Source organism: Leucopleurus acutus (assembly GCF_964270905.1).
Source record: "Leucopleurus acutus genome assembly, chromosome: 8".
In the NCBI taxonomy this organism is placed as follows: Eukaryota; Metazoa; Chordata; class Mammalia; order Artiodactyla; family Delphinidae; genus Leucopleurus; species Leucopleurus acutus.
Window position 1 is genome coordinate 56,702,098 of NC_139151.1, and position 17,537 is coordinate 56,719,634.

At 45.1% G+C, this 17,537-nt stretch overlaps 1 protein-coding gene across 1 annotated transcript in view; it reads left to right on the forward strand.

Moving 5' to 3' along the window:
- Positions 1-2,972: 2,972 nt before the first annotated feature.
- Positions 2,973-17,537, forward strand: part of MAP6 (microtubule associated protein 6) — a gene marked incomplete at both ends in the record, with an annotated part of 86,694 nt that continues 72,129 nt past the window's right edge. Inside the window, one exon of the mRNA XM_082844538.1 lies at positions 2,973-3,883. Within this exon, the coding sequence (XP_082700664.1) occupies positions 2,973-3,883 (911 nt within the window). The remainder of the gene's footprint in view (positions 3,884-17,537) is intronic.

The following is a 17,537-nucleotide window of genomic DNA, read 5'->3' on the forward strand; positions in this document are numbered from 1 at the left end:
CATGTCAATCAGTAAACTAGTCACTTTGGCCAGCGTGATGCAGTGACTGGCAAACAGGTGTGGGTCACATAGTCACATCTGGAAGTGGACTGAGTAGGTTAACCCCACCCAAATCATATGGACTGAAATTAGAAAAGGAGAAGTCTCCAAAATCAAATAATGAGGTGTTATCATCAGAACTGATGCTAAGCAAGCCACGCAACAGATAACCATTAGACTTGACTATCCCACTGAGCCATTGCATGGTTGAAGAAGGTTGTACGATTGAACGTGTTTAGAAAATCCAAATGTGGGAGGTGATATTGATGGTAAAGTTGCCTGGAGCACTCTTACTTACACTTCTGCTAGGAGAGTTCCTACTCATCTGTTGTTAGTCATTCATTCAGCACCTTGTGAATGAACCTCTCTTATGCTGACCATACTATTTGCTAATTATTTATTTATGTATCTATCTCCCAGTCCTTTCATAATGCACCCCTGTAACTGAGGGCTCCCCCAGAGCTAGAATTCATCTGTGTTCCACAGTGCCCAAGGCACAGAGTGGGCATCTAAATTAAGGAAGGATAAAATCTCAATGACTCTTAATTACCTCCAACTCCAATTGCTAGTCCATTTTTTTACCTTTGGAAATAATTATTGGAAAGACAGAAGCCAAATCCCAGGGAGTTCTGCAGAATTGGGGAGAGGAAGGGTGAGATCAGATTATTTTGTTTATAGAAATGTATCTCCTCATGACTGAAAACAGTGCCAGGCATCATTTTATTTGTGGAACTCAAATCAAATCACCAAGAGGCCAAGACCCAAGTAGGAGGAAGTTCAGGAGACAATTGACTAATTAGAGCTATCTTCTCATCCTGTTTGATTCTAAGGTTTAAAAGAAAAGCTGTATTTTGCAATCAATTCCCAATCTAAACACATAAATGACTTTTTCCCCCATAAATACCAATGCCCCCAGCTTAACTGAGGCTGAAAACTCTGTCTGTATTGGAGAGAAACAGAGCTGTAGGCCAGTGAATGTAGCTAGGGGTAGGGAGTGGAAAACAGTGCAAGGAGATACCAAGAGGAGATACTCAGAAGAACAAGAGGTCTTCCTGGAAAAGGTGTCCAAGTGCCTGGCCTGCTTGGGAAGCTCCACCTATGGGTTTCCCAGGGTGGGTCCTGTGAATACTAATAGCTACCATTTATTGAGCCATTAGTATATTCCAGATATTGTGGTAAGCACTTTTAGTGATTATCTCATTTTAATTCTCAGAACAACCTTGTGAGTTGAGAGCTGGCACCCCCATTCAAAGATGAAACTAAAGGTCAGAAAGTTGCAGTGATGTGCCCATGGCCATGAGCTAAGGCATGAAAAGCCAGGATTTGAATCCTCTGGGATCTGATTTGACTCATAGCTTCTGCTCTGAGTCCTTAGCTATCTTCACAAAACCACTTTGAGGTGGCTATTATTTCCTCCATTCTATAGGTGAGGAGACTGAAGTTCAGGGATGACCCAACTTGTCCAAGTGACACAGGTAGGAAGTATCAGAGCCAAAGCAGGAACATCTGACCCCAAAATTTTTCTGCCTCCCAGGTAGAAGAAAAGCAAAGGCTAGGGGTCAGGAATACGGCAGAAAGCCACTGCATGTCAGGCCTACCCTTTCCCAGGACACGATCTCGCTGTTTCCCACCCTCCCTGACCTCCCCACTTAGGCCCCTTTCAAGAATTTACTTCTCACTGTCTCCCCTCCAGTGTGGCCCCTGGGCTGAACAGGGATTGGATGGTTCTTGGGAAGCTGTAAGACATCCCTTCCCCCAAGGGTCCCCTAGGAAGGCAACAGCTAAGGTACCATCAGTCTGCAGGTTCCTCTTCCCACATCTGAGCAAGGTCTGTGGATAAGACTGACAAGTGCTTGGATCAGAAGCCAGCCAAAGGGGTTCAAATCCAGGCCAGAGACTTTGGCCAATAACAGGAACTTCCTTTTTAAAAAACCTATATTCTGGGACAGACATTTCACTAGGGGTTTCCTCCATATTTTTAAACTGAATCCCCCCCCCCCTTCCCACATGTTTGACCCTATTTCACAGAAGAGGAGCCTGAGTCTCCCAGTTGGGAAGCAACCAGTGTAAGGACAGCAAGTCATAAGGAGCCTGGTACATGAACCTACCTAGGCCCCAGATTCTGTTGTTGCCTAGGAACTGAAGAGGGAGGAGCTGCCGGATCAGAGGGAGGAGGGAAAAGAGACAGGGCGAGTTCCCAGCAGCGCGCGCTGACGACAGCAGGTGATTTTTTTTTCTGCATCGCGCTATCTCTCAGCATCTTTCCTGGATTTTTCCCCCCCTCTACTGACCGGCAGAAAAGGGTGGGGCCGCTTCCCCGCAGCAGAGACAGCAGCGGCGGCGGCGGCGGCTGCAGCATCATTGGGAGCAGCGGTGGCGGCAGCAATGCTCGGTCTCCTCGAGAGGTGATCTCCTCTGAGCCCTGCTAGGTGGCCGGCTGCGACTGGACGCCGGCGGGAAGGAGAAGATAGAGCTTTGTCCGCGGCCCCTGCGGCCACACTGCCCGGCCCTTCCTCTGCGCCATGGCTTAAGCCTGCAGTCACCTCGCCTCGCGTTGCCTTGCTTGGCAGGGGTCTGAGCGCCGCAGCAGCCGCAAGGAGGGGCGCGTCCCAGACGCCCTCGCCTGGGGACCCGGGACGCGGTGTCTCACGTTGCGCAGCCTACAGCAGACCGCGCTCCCGAGACCTGTGCGGCGGCTCCCGGAGGCGTTTACAGCCGGGCATCGAGGGACTTTACGGACTTTCTCAGTGATAGCTCTGCCCACCCAACCTTCCCGGGTGCTCTCTGAGGTAGGAGGGGGCGGTAGCTCAGGCCACCAAGGAAAACACGGTGAGAACCAGATTGGCCGGACGAGGGCCAGGGGGCTGAGGAAGATTAGGGACTTGCTTTAGAAACGAGCAAGAAGAGGGAGGACTAGCTCTGAGGCGAGCACCATGGCGTGGCCGTGCATCACGCGCGCCTGCTGCATCGCCCGCTTCTGGAACCAGCTGGACAAGGCAGACATCGCCGTGCCGCTGGTTTTCACCAAGTACTCGGAGGCCACCGAGCACCCGGGCGCCCAGCCGCCGCACCAGCAGCCGGCGCAGCCTGCACAGCAGGCGCCCGCGCCCCCCTCGGCGCGCGCGGTCGCCATAGAAACGCAGCCGGCCCAAGGCGAAGGGGATGTGGTTGCCCGGGCAACAGGGCCGGCGCCGGGGCCTAGCGGCGAACGCGAGGTTGGGGCCACCTCTGGCCGGAGCGGCTCGGGACCGGGCTCTGGCTCCGGCTCCACCTCCAGCGCGGGCCCCGCGGACTCGGTGATGCGGCAGGACTACCGCGCCTGGAAGGTGCAGCGGCCGGAGCCGAGCTGCCGGCCGCGCAGCGAGTACCAGCCTTCGGACGCGCCCTTTGAGCGCGAGACCCAGTACCAGAAGGACTTCCGCGCCTGGCCGCTGCCGCGACGCGGGGACCACCCGTGGATTCCCAAACCGGTGCATATCCCCACGTCCTCCCAGGCGGCGGCGCCTGTGCTCGGGGCGCCTCAGCGCCGGCCGCAGAGCCAGGAGCGCTGGCTGGTGCAGGCCGCCGCCGAGGCTCAGGAGCAGGAGGCGGCCCCTGGAGGAGCAGGTGGCCTTGCGGCTGGAAGATCAACCAGTGCGGAAGAGCGCGACACACGCAAGAAGCCTGGGCCCGCCTGGATGGTGCGTCGCGCCGAGGGGCTGGGGCACGAGCAGACGCTGCTGCCCGCAGCCCAGGCCCAGGTCCAGGCCACGGGCCCCGAGGGGGGCAAGGGGCGTGCGGCGGCCGACGCCCTCAACAGGCAAATCCGCGAGGAGGTGGCGAGTGCCGTGAGCAGCTCTTACAGGTGAGACGCAGCCCGTAGCTCAGGCCACGGGGCTGGTCATCCTTACCCTTTCCCACAGATTCTCTGCATCGCAGGCCTCCCTGTCAGCCTCCCCCTCCAGCCCAGAACATACCCTCTCCCCCTCCCCAGCCCTGGCCGACTGCTCTTTGGCTCTTTCTTCTGTGAAAGCTGTTAGTATTATCCATCCCATCTTGCCAAAGTCTTTCACTTAACCACTTCAGCCATCTTTTCCCCATCTCTGCCCCAACCCGAGTCCCTGCCTGCCCAACAGAGACCTTTGCAGTTTCTTCACTGGCTGTGCTTCCATTCTGCCCCACCCAACTCACTGGCTGCATTAGCCTGGATGCTGCCCCTTGCTGGCTCAGCTGCCGCCCAAGGGCCTCCGTGCCTTCCTGCATGGCCAATCCTCCCCAAAGAAGAGTGATCTCTCCCCCTTCCCCTCCTCCCTAGCCCGGTTCACTTGGCCCTTCATTCTTACCCCCTCTGTCTCAATCCCTGGGAGACCACCAAGCACCACACCCTTTTCTAGATTCCCTGCCGGTCCCTTATAGAGCACCCTCCTCTTTCAGCCACTTATGCTGAAGGCAGATTCCTTACACCTCTAGCTGTGACTCACTGGGCAAGTTTCTTAACATTTCTTGGCCTAGGGTTCTTATCTGTAAGACGTGATGGATAATAGATTCTTCGCTTAGATTGTTCGCTCATGTATTGATTTAATATTAAATACTCAACATATTTTTGAGCACCTACTATATGCTAAGCACTGTGCTAGACATTTTGAAGATTAAATGAGATGATTCAGGAGGAGAATTATGCCTGGCACATGGTAGGTAATTAGTACATCTTGGTTCCATTCCAGCCTTCTACATGATGCCTCATTATTTTGATTTCCACTTCCCAGACACTTCCAGCCTTCTCCCCTATTGATGCATCTCCTTTCCTTTCATGTTTGCCAAATGTGGTTCTCATTCTGTTACCACCAAGAACCCCCTCTTCAGCACATTTAAATTCCCTTTAAATGAATGCCTTCAACAGAGCATATTTATTCATTCATTCTCTTTCTCTCTCTTTTTCTAGAATTCTCCCTCTGCTGCAGCCTCAGTCCTTCCAGTCTGCTTTCTCACCCTTCATTCATTTAATATGTATTTCTGAATGCTTAGCTTTCAGTCCTGCCCTTATGTTTCAAATGGAAACAATTAGCTGATAGATCACTGTTGACTCTGAATATGTGGCATTGGGTTTGGGGTCTCTGGGGAAGAAGATGTACACGATGAGTAATTGAGCTAGAGGTGTTCAAAATGTGGCTTATGGGGTCCTTCATCAATGCCACAGCCAGTTGCCTCCTTCCTGCAGGAGGGTGTGGACAGGAGGACTGCAGAGTTAGTGTCTTTTGCCAGGACCGTATATATAGCCTCATCAGACTGATGTCCTTCTCCATTAAATATGACAAACACTCCCTCTTATGCTGAGGAAGAATAGCATTGATAGACATCCTCTCTTGTTAAGGCGAAATCTGCCCCCCACTCAGGTATTACCTCTGGAAAGCATTTCCCAATGAAAAGGGGCAGTTAATCAATTGGCCCCTATTCCTTCTTCCTGAATTCTACCTCCCACCTGGCATTTGTCTCTTGGTGTCTTGTTATCATGACCACACTGGTCCCCCAGGAATACACCACTTCCTTCTAAAGCTCTGGGTCAGGCAAGGACATGGATCCTTTTCCTTGGTTCTAGCTATGAGAAGGTGGAATTTTCACAAAATCTTTATGCTGTTACCAAGGAGAATCAAAAAGAAAAGAAAGGAAACAAATAAGCAAGGGGAATAAAAAAACAAAGCCAGGATACAATCTTATGACTCTGTCATGGCTTTGTTGTTTACAAGGCCCTACCTTTGTTCCCTAAGAACCCTAAGGTTGGCCTAACGTCACAGATTTCTGGACTGGCCTCTTCATCATCCTACTCGCAGTCTACCACCCTGCAGCAGGTGGAACCTTACCACCTACCAGACAGAATCTACCTCTCCTCACCTCAATACAGTCAATGCCAATCAAGAGAGATCCAGATTCTCAAATCTCATTTGATGATCCTACTCGGTTTATGTTTCCAGGCTGGTAGGACTTGCTTTGTTCATAAATGATGGTTCAGTCAGGGCGTAAACCACCCTTCAGACACAACTCACTCCAAATATTTTGGGTTGTACCTTTGTTCTGTGTAGCCTCTTTCCTCCCAAACAACACCTTAACTGTGCAGTAAGCATGTCATGCTTTACAGTTAGAATTACACACATCCTGCAAGTGATTTGATTGAATAGGGGCAGGCTATGCTCTTGCAGCTGGTAAGAATGATTATTTTTCATAGCTATCAGAATTTCATCAACCTGTCAAGAAAAATCTCTGTGTACCTCAAAAAACATTTTTTTCTAATTTGAGTCTTCTGTAAAATTTAATTATGCATATGACTTTGGGATCAGCTGTTCCATTTTGCTGTATCATCAGAAGGGTTTTGAAGCATTAAGAGAATGAGTATTGCTAAGAAACATCAATTTCTTTAATGGACAATTTAAGTACTTGACAAATTTGATGTGAAATTTAACATTATTTTTTGTTCCAGAAGAAAAATTAACTAATAATAGGGAAATGCACTTTGGGTGAAAGTAGATATGAAGAAATAAGATAATCAATTAATTAAGTATACAATAAAGAAAATAATGCCTGGAAATTATAGGCTTATCTGGAACATTGATTATTTCTTCCCCCCTATTCTCTCACATCCTTTTCCTTGCTAGGATTCTAAATATCTCCTGAATTTAAGTATGTTCCATGTCTTCTGTAGATGAGCCTTACATCACCTTAGAAGCCAAGCTGGGCTACATTTCACTGATAATTTGACAAATCCTTTTCTACTGCCGCTCTACATAAATCATGGTGGTTTACACCATGGTGACTGGTTCATCTCATGGGCTTTACAAATGACATCTGTCATGTAACATCAGTGTGAGCAGTTTGCTTAAATAGAGAAAGGATATACAACCCATCAGCTTGATATATTGGTACATAATATAAAATATAAATTCAGCATCCAGAGTCATATACATGCTATTTGGTTTCCTCCTGCAATGTACAATCAGTAGATAACATCAAATGTCCTTTGACGCTATGGTTTTGAGAAACCTTCCCTGTTCAACAGTTCATTTAATTCATAACCTATCCACACTAGCCTGAGACTTTTTGCATTCAAGCGGTATCTGAGGTATCTTTAGAATTATTCTCAATCATGAAGTTGATTTTCAATACATTCATATGACATAAATGACATTATAAAATTGAGAAACATGTCTTCGTTATTTTTAATGTTAAGGATGGATTTTACTGCGCAGCTATTTGTGACTTTAGACCTAGCATTCTCAGTTAGGAAATAGATGAGTCATAGGAGGGGATTAAAATTCCTCTCTCAGCCAACCCCATTGCCCCAGCCGTGGGTTAAGAGTGATAGATAGGGTAGCAGGTGCTCCCCATAGAAATGCTAATGAGCAACTTTTCCTGGAAGAAATCAGCTGGGGCACCAGGAGGTAGAGTTAATAAACCAGAGGCAAAATAGTACTTGAAAAATGAGAGCGGTAACAAGGAAATCAGAAAGAAAAAGAGCCTTTCCTGTCTACCCTGCAGTCTTCCATAAAGGTTAGAGAAAGGCCCATCTGACTTGGCTTATGCTATACAGAACTGCCCTGTGCCTACAGGGCAACTGCCCGTTTCCCTAGGATCTTCCTAACTAAATCCCAGCAATACTTCAAGGCCAATCTCAGATACTAGTCTTCAACAATGCCTTCCAGGTCCTGCCATGCAGGACTAATTTTTCTCTTATTCCCCTTTCGTATTCTGTACACTTGTCATTGTCTGCTTGATTGTAAGATACTTCTGCCTCTGCCTCCCCTACCAGATAGGAACACTTGAAGGGAAGGGCTGTATTTTGTTCATCTCTGTATCTCTCACAGTGTAACATTGTGCCTAACTATCATATAGATTTGTTGAATCCAGTGAAAGTTTTAAAGTTAGATGAAAAATTTATTCACCTACATATCGATTCATTTCATTCAGTTTCATTTAGCTGAATTAATTTTGGAAAATGAGCACCAAGCCCCTGCAATGTATCAGACAGGATACTGGAGATACCAAAAAGTGATAACCCTATGTAAAGAAATTGTGTTTTCCTTAATCAAAATAAAGGGGGATTCCTACTCGGTTAGCACTAGAAGTAGATGTTCAAATGGGGAAGGGCAGCAAACCCTACAGACCTGACTCTAGGTGCACCTTCGCCCAGGGCAGTGGTCCCCAACCTTGGCTGTACAATGGACTCACTGGAGAAATTTAAAAATGCTGTTACAGGGCTTCCCTGGTGGCGCAGTGGTTGAGAGTCCGTCTGCCGGTGCAGGGGACATGGGTTCGTGCCCCGGTCCTGGAAGATCCCACATGCCGCGGAGCGGCTGGGCCCGTGAGCCATGGCCGCTGAGCCTGCGCGTCCGGAGCCTGTGCTCTGCAACGGGAGAGGCCACGGCAGTGAGAGGCCCGCGTACGGCAAAAAAAAATAAAAAAATAAAAAATGCTGTTACATAGCTGCCTTGCCCAGAGATTCTGATTTAATTGGTCTGGGGTATAGCCTGCGCATGTGAATCTTTTCAAACTGCGCCAGATAATTCTCATGTGCAATTCAGGTTATGACCTCTTCCCTTAAGACGGAGGTTCTCAAAATTTAGTACACAAAAAAAATCATCTAGAGAGCTTTCTAAAATGCAGATTCCCGGGCCTCAGACGTGCTGATTCAGTACTTTTAAAATGGAGCCTAAGAATCTATATTTCAAGAAGCACTCTAGGTAATTTTTACGCAGGTTAACTTCAGACTTGCTTGTGAAGACACCGCTTGGGAAGATTTGCTATCTTTAAGGTATTGAGTTTTCCCATATACGAACGTGGTATTGCTTGCCATTTATTTGTCTTTTTGTCCTTCACTTACATTTTGTAATTTACATACACACACAATAGTTTTTAAGTTTTATTTTTCTATATTTAAGCCTCTAATAATATAATTGTATTTAACTTTATGTATGGAATGAGGCAGGGAACTGATTTTCCTTTTTCCCATATGGAAAGTCATTTATCCCAATAACCCTTTTTTTTTTTTTTTTTGGCGGTACGCGGGCCTCTCACTGCTGTGGCCTCTCCCGTTGTGGAGCACAGGCTCCAGACGCGCAGGCTCAGCGGCCATGGCTCATGGGCCCAGCCGCTCCGCCGCATGTGGGATCTTCCTGGGCACGAACCCGTGTCCCCTGCATCAGCAGGCGGACTCTCAACCAGTGCGCCACCAGGGAAGCCCCCAATACCCTTTTTAACAGTTCAACTTTTCCCCATTAATATCCCCACTGATATCTCTTCTATCACATAAGGGTCACGTATGCTTGAATATATTTCTGAGATCTCTGTTCTATTCCATTAATCTGAGCTAATGCCATACTATCATCTTTTTTTTCTGAGCTATTTAAAATTAGTTTTCCTATTTTCAAGCATATATCTTATTACATTTTCTAATTTGTTATTGCTCATATGTATTAATTTTTATATGTTTTTATTGTATTCAACAACTTTACCACACTCTAATTTTGTTTGTAGATTCTCTTGGACTGTCTGTGGAGATAATGTATACTTTTAGCAAATACCAGTTTATTGTCTTCATTCTGATATTCATATATTTTTGTGTGTATGTATATTGCTACACTGGTGAGGATATCCATATAGGTTTTTTTTTAATGCTTTTTCCTTCTTTCTTTCTGGCTGCATTGGGTCTTTGTTGCTGCACGGGCTTTCTCTAGTTGCTGAGAGCGGGGGCTACACTTCATTGGGGTGCGTGGGCTTCTCATTTTGGTGGCTTCTCTTGTTACAGAGCATGGGCTCTAGTTCAGCAGTTGTGGCTCGCAGGCTCTAGAGCACGGGCTCACTACCTCTTTGTAGTGTTGATTTGCATTTCCTGCACAGCCTTTGTTGCTCCGCAGCATGTGGGATCTTCCTGGACCAGGGCTCAAACTCGTGTCCCCTGCATTGGCAGGCAGATTCTTAACCACTGCACCACCAGGGAAGTCCCTCCATATAGTTTTGATAATAGGCTTCTTTGTCTTGAGACATGGGAATGCTTCTTAAGTTTCATCATTAAGTATGAGGATTGCTCTGTGTCATAATATAGTGTCATATCAGGTTAAGAAACTTGTCTTTATACTAGTTTGTTAGGGGTTTCTAAAAATGTGGATTGGTATTGAATTTTTTTTTTGAATTCCATTTTATTTACTTTTTATACAGCAGGTTCTTATTAGTTGGTATTGAATTTTATTAAATGATTTTTTTGACATCAACTGAGAAAGTCTTATGGTTTTTATTTTTAATCTGCTAATAGATTTTTCTGATACTGAACCATCTTTCCATTCCTAGGATAAATCTTACTTAAAAATATAGTTTATGGTGCTGAATTCTTTTGCTACTTTTTATTTGAAATGTTTGCATATATATTCATAAGTGAAATTAGTCTAAAATTTTTTCCTTTTTTATATCAGTCGGGTACAGTATTGGAATCATGGTTATGTCTATAAAGTTAGATAGTTAGATTTTGCTCTTTTTCAGTTATTTGGAACAATTCTTATAACAAGTATTCCTCCTCAAATATCAGATAAGAGTCTCCTGTAAAGCTCTCTGTACCTGGTGTCTTTTTCATGAATAGACTAGTTTTTAACTACCAGTTTGATGTCTTTAATAGTTATTCATTTATTCAGCTTTTGTATTTCTTCTTGAGCCAATTTTAGTAATTTATATTTTTCTAGGAAATGTTATAATTTTTTTTAATTTTTAAATTTATTGACGTAAGAGTCACCATAGCACTATCTTGTGGATTTTAAAATCATCTCTACTTATCTGCAGTTACATCCCCTTTCATACTTAATATTAATTGGTGCCTTGTCTCTTTTTTTCATAATTGTCTTATTGAGGTTTGCTTAGTCTTTTCAAAGAATCAAATTTCGGTTTTGTCGATCATCTCCCTTTTCAGTAAGTTTTGCTCTTATTTTTACTACTCCTTTACCTTTTATGCTCTGAGAGGTAGGCATAGGTCATGTTTAGGAACAGTTTTATATCCCTGGCTGAGGAGTTTGGATTTTTTTTTTTTAAAGAAATGAGTCACTGAAGGAATCTAGGTAGAGGAACTACATGATAGTTTAATATGATTTAAATTTTATTAATGTCCCACTGACCGTTGACCAGGGGAGGTTAGAGAAAGGGTGGCCTTTCAGTAACGAGCCTACTGGAATAATCCAGGGACAACGATAAAGCCTGAACTGAGGCTGTGGGACTGGAGATTTATAACATAGTCCATACAGTTACTGAAAAACAGATCTTAATGACCAATTGAGATGCAAGGAAGAGGGTAAATCCAAGATAACTCTTTTCTGGTTTGGGTAATTAACTGGTAGTGGTCCTAGTCATTGGAACAGAGGGATGGGATAGGGAGGGTGGGAGGGAGGCTCAAGAGGGAGGGGGTATGGGGATATATGTATACATATAGCCGATTCACTTTGTCGTACAGCAGAAACTAACACAACGTTGTAAAGCAATTATACTCCAATAAAGATATTTTTTAAAAAAAGCAACAGACTTTTATTTAGAATTCTATGATGAATGTAGAGGAGAAGAAAGTCAGGAGTGGAAGTTGAGCTTATTTTTAGTATCTAGAATTTGAGTTGTCTATGAGATATCTGACAAGAAATTTCAAGGGGCAGCTGAGTAAATGTAGAGAGAGATCCGGGCTGTGATTTGAAACATCCTGTGGATATTATTATTATTTTATTTTTATTTTTTTAAGAAGATGTTGGGGATAGGAGTTTATTAATTAATTTATTTATTTTTGCTGTGTTGGGTCTTCGTTTCTGTGCGAGGGCTTTCTCTAGTTGTGGCAAGCGGGAGCCACTCTTCATCGCGGTGCGCGGGCCTCTCACTATCGCGGCCTCTCTTGTTGCGGAGCACAGGCTCCAGACGCGCAGGCTCAGTAGTTGTGGCTCACGGTCCTAGTTGCTCCGCGGCATGTGGGATCCTCCCAGACCAGGGCTCAAACCCGTGTCCCCTGCATAAGCAGGCAGATTCTCAACCACTGCGCCACCAGGGAAGCCCTGTGGATATTATTAAAGCCATGGGAGGAAGTGAAATCATCCCTAGAGAGGAAGTAGAGAAAATTAGCCATCAGAGAGTGGAGCCCTGAGGGATACATGTATTTGGGGTACTGACAGCAGAAGGGATAACCATGAAAAAGACAAAAGAGTGATCGGAAGGGAGGGAAGAAAAGCAGGAGAGAGACTAATCATGGAAACCACATTGGGCACCTAACTCAGCAAAGCCTTATGCTGCCCTGGAAATTTTTACTGAGGAATTACTGTGTGCAAAGCATTTTTCTAGATCATTGGTTGACCTTGAGCAGTTAGATATAATGTTACTGAAACTGACCCACAAAGAGGAGAGGAGATAAGATACGCACAATGAATCCTTGGTTGCTGTCCTAGAAAAAAATGGCATCTAATGCATCTATGAACTTTCAAAAAAAGTCAAGCCAGTGATAGTTCTAAATCTATGATCACAAAGAATCACTGTGTCCAGGATATAAAACTAAAATAATCCAACCATATCCACTGGGATTAAGAGCCATCTCTGTGATCAGTGCAGCTTTGGCTTTTCAAATGAGGTCAGTTGTAGACATCTAGACAGGTGAGCTTCTAATTCTCCGCTAAATGAAGAAAACTGCAAATGGACCGTGACCAGCAAACTAAAAATTCTCTCGATGTTCACTAAAGATGCTAGTTTTCACCGTTAGAAACAATAGTAGTACTTAATCAAGTGCCTCCTATATGCCTGGCAGGCTGCTAGAAACTTTAGACTCATTTTCGCCTGTAATCTTTATAGTAGCTCTGGAGAAGTGGTACTGTTACTTCCCTGTTAGAGCTGAGGACCCACAAGGCCTCTTGTCTGTCTTTAGGTTTTAAAACTGTTGAAGGCACAGACTTTGTCTAACACTAATCTTTCTCTACACAGGGCACTTCCTCCACGTCATACTAACATGTATTGTCTCAAACCATTTTCAATCCACTGAATATTGATTAGTGTTTGCTCTATATCTGGCTAATTCCTAAGAAGACAAAGTAGTCCTTGCTCTTGGAAGACTTATGTTTATTAGGCAGAGACAGGTGAGCTGAAAAGTTATAGGTGCACTAACAAAAAGGCTATGCAGGGTTTGGTGGGGCGCAGAGGAGAGAGAGGTTAAGTCTACTTGATTTGAGGGTTATCAGGGAAAGGGTTCAGTAGAGAAGGGACTGGTAGGCTGAATCTTCAAAGATGAATGGGCATTACATGGGGAAGGGATCAGTCTGAGTAAAAGTACAGAAGAGAAATTGTCAGCAGTTCTGAGCAGGTAAAACGTAGAGGTCTCGTTGGATGAGGATAGAATGGCGAGAGGTGGACCAGGTAGGTAGGCTGGGCCAGCTCCTTTATCCTATGAGCAAATGAAGAAGGAGGATTAGGTTTGGGATTTTAGCAAAGGTGACTTTGGCAGCAGTGGGAAGGATGGATTGGAGGGGATTAGACTGGGAGCATGGAATCCAGAAAGGAAGCTGTGGTCTAGGTGAGAGATGATGAAGACCTCCAGCCACGAAAGGATGTAAACAAGCACTGATGGTACAGAATAACGTAAGGCTAATTGAAAGTCGGCAGAAAGGGAGAGGGAAGAGTCTAGGATGTTTCCTTTAGATGCTTTGGATGTCTGGGGAAACAATCATTCACTGAGCTAGATAGCAGAGTTTTGGATAAGTTGAATTTGAGGTGTCTTTAGAAAGACTACATGGAGGTGTTCAATAGAAAATGAAAATAGAAACCCACACTGCTGGTAAAGGGTGTAAATTGCTACAGTCACCTCATAAAACTCTTCAGCATTATCTATTCAAGTTAAACATATGTTTACTCTATGACCGAGCAATCGTACTCTTGAGTATATACCTAGCAAAAATGAGTGCAGAAGCCTTGTACAAGAACGTGTAGCAGCTTTATTAATAATAGCTAGAAAGTAAAATCAACCCAAATGTCCATCCACAATAGGAGAAATACACTGTGGTATATTCATACAGTGGACTGTCTCCTGGTAGGGTGTGGTAGACAGAATCATGGTGCCCTTCCCCCACCCCAGAATGTCCACATCCTAATTCCTGGAACCTGTGCATATGTTATGTTACAAAGCAAAAGGGACTTTGCAGATGTCATTAAGTTGAGGCTCTTGAGGTGGGATGAGTATCCTGGATTATCCAGATGGGCCCATTGTAATCGCAGGGACCCTTATAAGTGAAAGAGGCAGTGTCACAGTGATGCAGTGTGATAAAGACTTGGCCAGCCATTGTTGGCTTTGAAGACGGAAGTGTGACATGCACCAAGGAATGCACCAGCTTCTAAGAAGCTGGAAAAGACAAGGAAATGGATTCTTCCCAGAGCCTTCAGAAGGAACACTTTGCTTCTGCTGACACCATGATTCTAGCCAGTGAGACCCATTTCTGACTCTTAACTACAGAACTATAAGGGAATACGTTCATGTGGTTTTAAGCCATTCATTTTGTGGTAATTTGTTAGAGCAGCTATAGCAAACGAATACACAGGGTTTCTCAATCTCGGCACTACTGACATTTTGGACCAGATAATTCTTTGTTGTGAGGAGCTGTCTTGTGCACTGTAGGGTGTTTGGCATCATCCCTGGCCTCTTTCCAAGCCTTGCCAGTAGCGTTCCCCACGTTATCCCCCTCCAAGTTGTGACAATCAAAAATCTTTCCAGACATCGCCAAAAGCCCTCTGGGTGTGCCAAAATTGCCACTGGTTGAGATCCACTGTTACATAGCAGAAAAAGAAAGTTACTGAAATACTCACTAATATGGATAGATCTTACAGACATAATGATGAGTGAATGAAACCAGATATAATAAGTGTACTTACCGAATGATTCCCTTTATATGAAATTTCAAAAACAGGCAAAGGTAAGTGATGGTGATGGATGTCAGAATAGTGATGATCTCTGGGGGTGGTGTCGGGGGGTGTAATTGACCAAGCTGTTGGAAATGTTCTATCTCTTGATCTGGATGGTGGTCATGTGGGTCTATACATATGGACAATTAAGATTTATGGGCTTTATTCTGTTTGTTATAACTCCACAAAAAATAAGAAACAAATTACAAACTAAGTAAACGGAGATATAAGTTTGATGCTCAGGAGAAAAGGCAGAACAGAAAAGAAATATCTGGATATTGAGCTGTCAGTGAGGATCAAACCCATAGGGGTCCAGGAGGGTGGGAAGAAAGAGAGTGAGAAGAATAACATGCTGCGGCCACAGTCCAGCCTCCCCGACATATCAGGGATGAGCAGAAGAGTCAGGCGAGGAAGGAGCATGTGTGTCTGTGTTGTTCCCATCCGAGAGCGAGAGCATAGGCCCGCCAGAGTCCCACAAAAGCTACCCACACATGTATAACATAATAGTAGTCTTCTCCATCCTCCCTATCCCGGCATAGTCCATTGTCAGTGTGTGTTTCTCTTCAAACTGAATGAAGAGGCTTTGCAGGAACAAGCCTGATGGATCCTCTTTCGGTAGGAAAATAGGACCCAAGCCCCAAACCACAAAAGCCACCATAAGTGCCTCCACTGTGCTGTTGCCTGTGGTCACTGTCTACTTTGTGCAATGACTTCAAAAAGCTGGCCCATGTTGTGGCACATCCTAGAGTGCCTTTTTGCAATCTTCTTGGCCCCTAAGAATCGTTCTCTATTAAACCGTGATAACGGGCGAAAGATAGACAATGGCAGAAAGCAGAAGAGCAGAACGTTAGAACAGAGACATAAGTGAGTTCCAGCCTCATTTGCTGAGTGCACAATGCCAATTGCTTTAACATATTTTTTTATTTAGACTTTATCATGACCCTTTAAGGTAAACACCTCTCTCTTTAAAGATGAAGAATAGAGTCAGGGAGGTCTGGGGACAGAGGTCACACAACCAGTCGGTGACTGGGCTGGCTCAGGAACCTGGTTCTCCTCATTCCGGCCTCCAGCTGTGTCTCACTCGTGGGCTCAAGCCGACCCCTGCCATGTCCCCGCAGTTCAACATGCCATTCCTGGGAGGGCTGCTGCCTGCCCCCCAACTCCCACTCTCCTAAGCCCACGCCATCCTCCTTCACCACCTGGTTCTGCAGGGAGAGAGGGATGGATGGTCTCACTATTCCTTGTCTGAACTTTCCATGGATCCCCTTCCCTTCCAGGGCAAGGCCTTGGCGGCTCAGCCTGTGGTCAAGGCTTTCCAGGATCTGGCCTGCCTGGTGCATCCGGCATTTTTGCCCACTGCTCCCTTCACAACACCTGATGCTTTTTTCCTGCAGATTCTCAGTTCTGGTTGTACCTTAAAATCTCAGGGTCCCCAGCGGGTGATCTAGCCAAATCACAGGCTGAGCTGAGCCATGCCAAGCCCCACACGCAACCATTGCTGGATTTTGCTCACAATTTTCCCTCCTGCCCACCTGCCATCTTCTTTCTAAATCCTTCCTATCCTTCGGGGCTTTTAGTCCATTGTGAAAGAGGCTTATGCTATAAAAGCAGGGAATTAGGTTGGATTTGTTTGATCATAATAGCATAATAATAATGTAGCGGGCTTAATATCATTTTTATTTCAAGTTCAGTGCATCATCTTAAGAGCATGCAACGGCTGGGGCTGTGGGCTATGAGGATTCAAGGTGCAGAGCACACGGTCCCCCATACAGGGGCTTGCCGTCTTGTGGGGGAGGTAACATGGATGCAAGTATCATAAGTACCAGGCAGGGCCTACTGAGGTTTAATCAGGGCCAGAGTTCTCAAGGGCCACAACAAGGGCTGGTTAATTCTGTTGGAAGATTCATGGAAGAGGTGGTTGTATGAGTCCTGGGCAGTGTCCTGGCGGCCAGTAAAGGATTTGGTAACCACTAAAACTGGGTTTGAATCATCTCTCTCTAACTAAAAATCTGTGTGACCTTGAGAAAGCCTTCATATTTCTCATCAATAAAAGGAGATAATTACAGTAGTGAGTTCATAGAGTCATGATGAAGGTGGAGGGAGCTAATGCTTTTAGGAGTGCATGCCCATCAGTAAGTGCTGCCCACTTTTGTTATCACTGAGAGAACAGTGAGGAATGATACGGCGGGAGGCAAGTCTGAAAAGGTCTAGACCAGTGATCGGAAAATTTTCTGTAAAGGGATAGATAGTAAATATCTTAGGCTTTACTGGACCTTATATAACTAGAAAGAAGAAATTTCCCCAAAATTTTTATTGATGAAATTCAAAATATAATAATAATAATAGAATATAATCTTTTGCAATATGGGTCTACTAATGAGAAGAATGGATTTTTTTTTTAAGAAGATATTGGGGGTAAGAGTTTATTAATTAATTTATTTATTTTTGCTGTGTTGGGTCTTCGTTTCTGTGCAAGGGCTTTCTCTAGTTGTGGCAAGCAGGGGCCACTCTTCATCGCGGTGCGCGGGCCTCTCACTATCGCGGCCTCTCTTGTTGTGGAGCACAGGCTCCAGACGCGCAGGCTC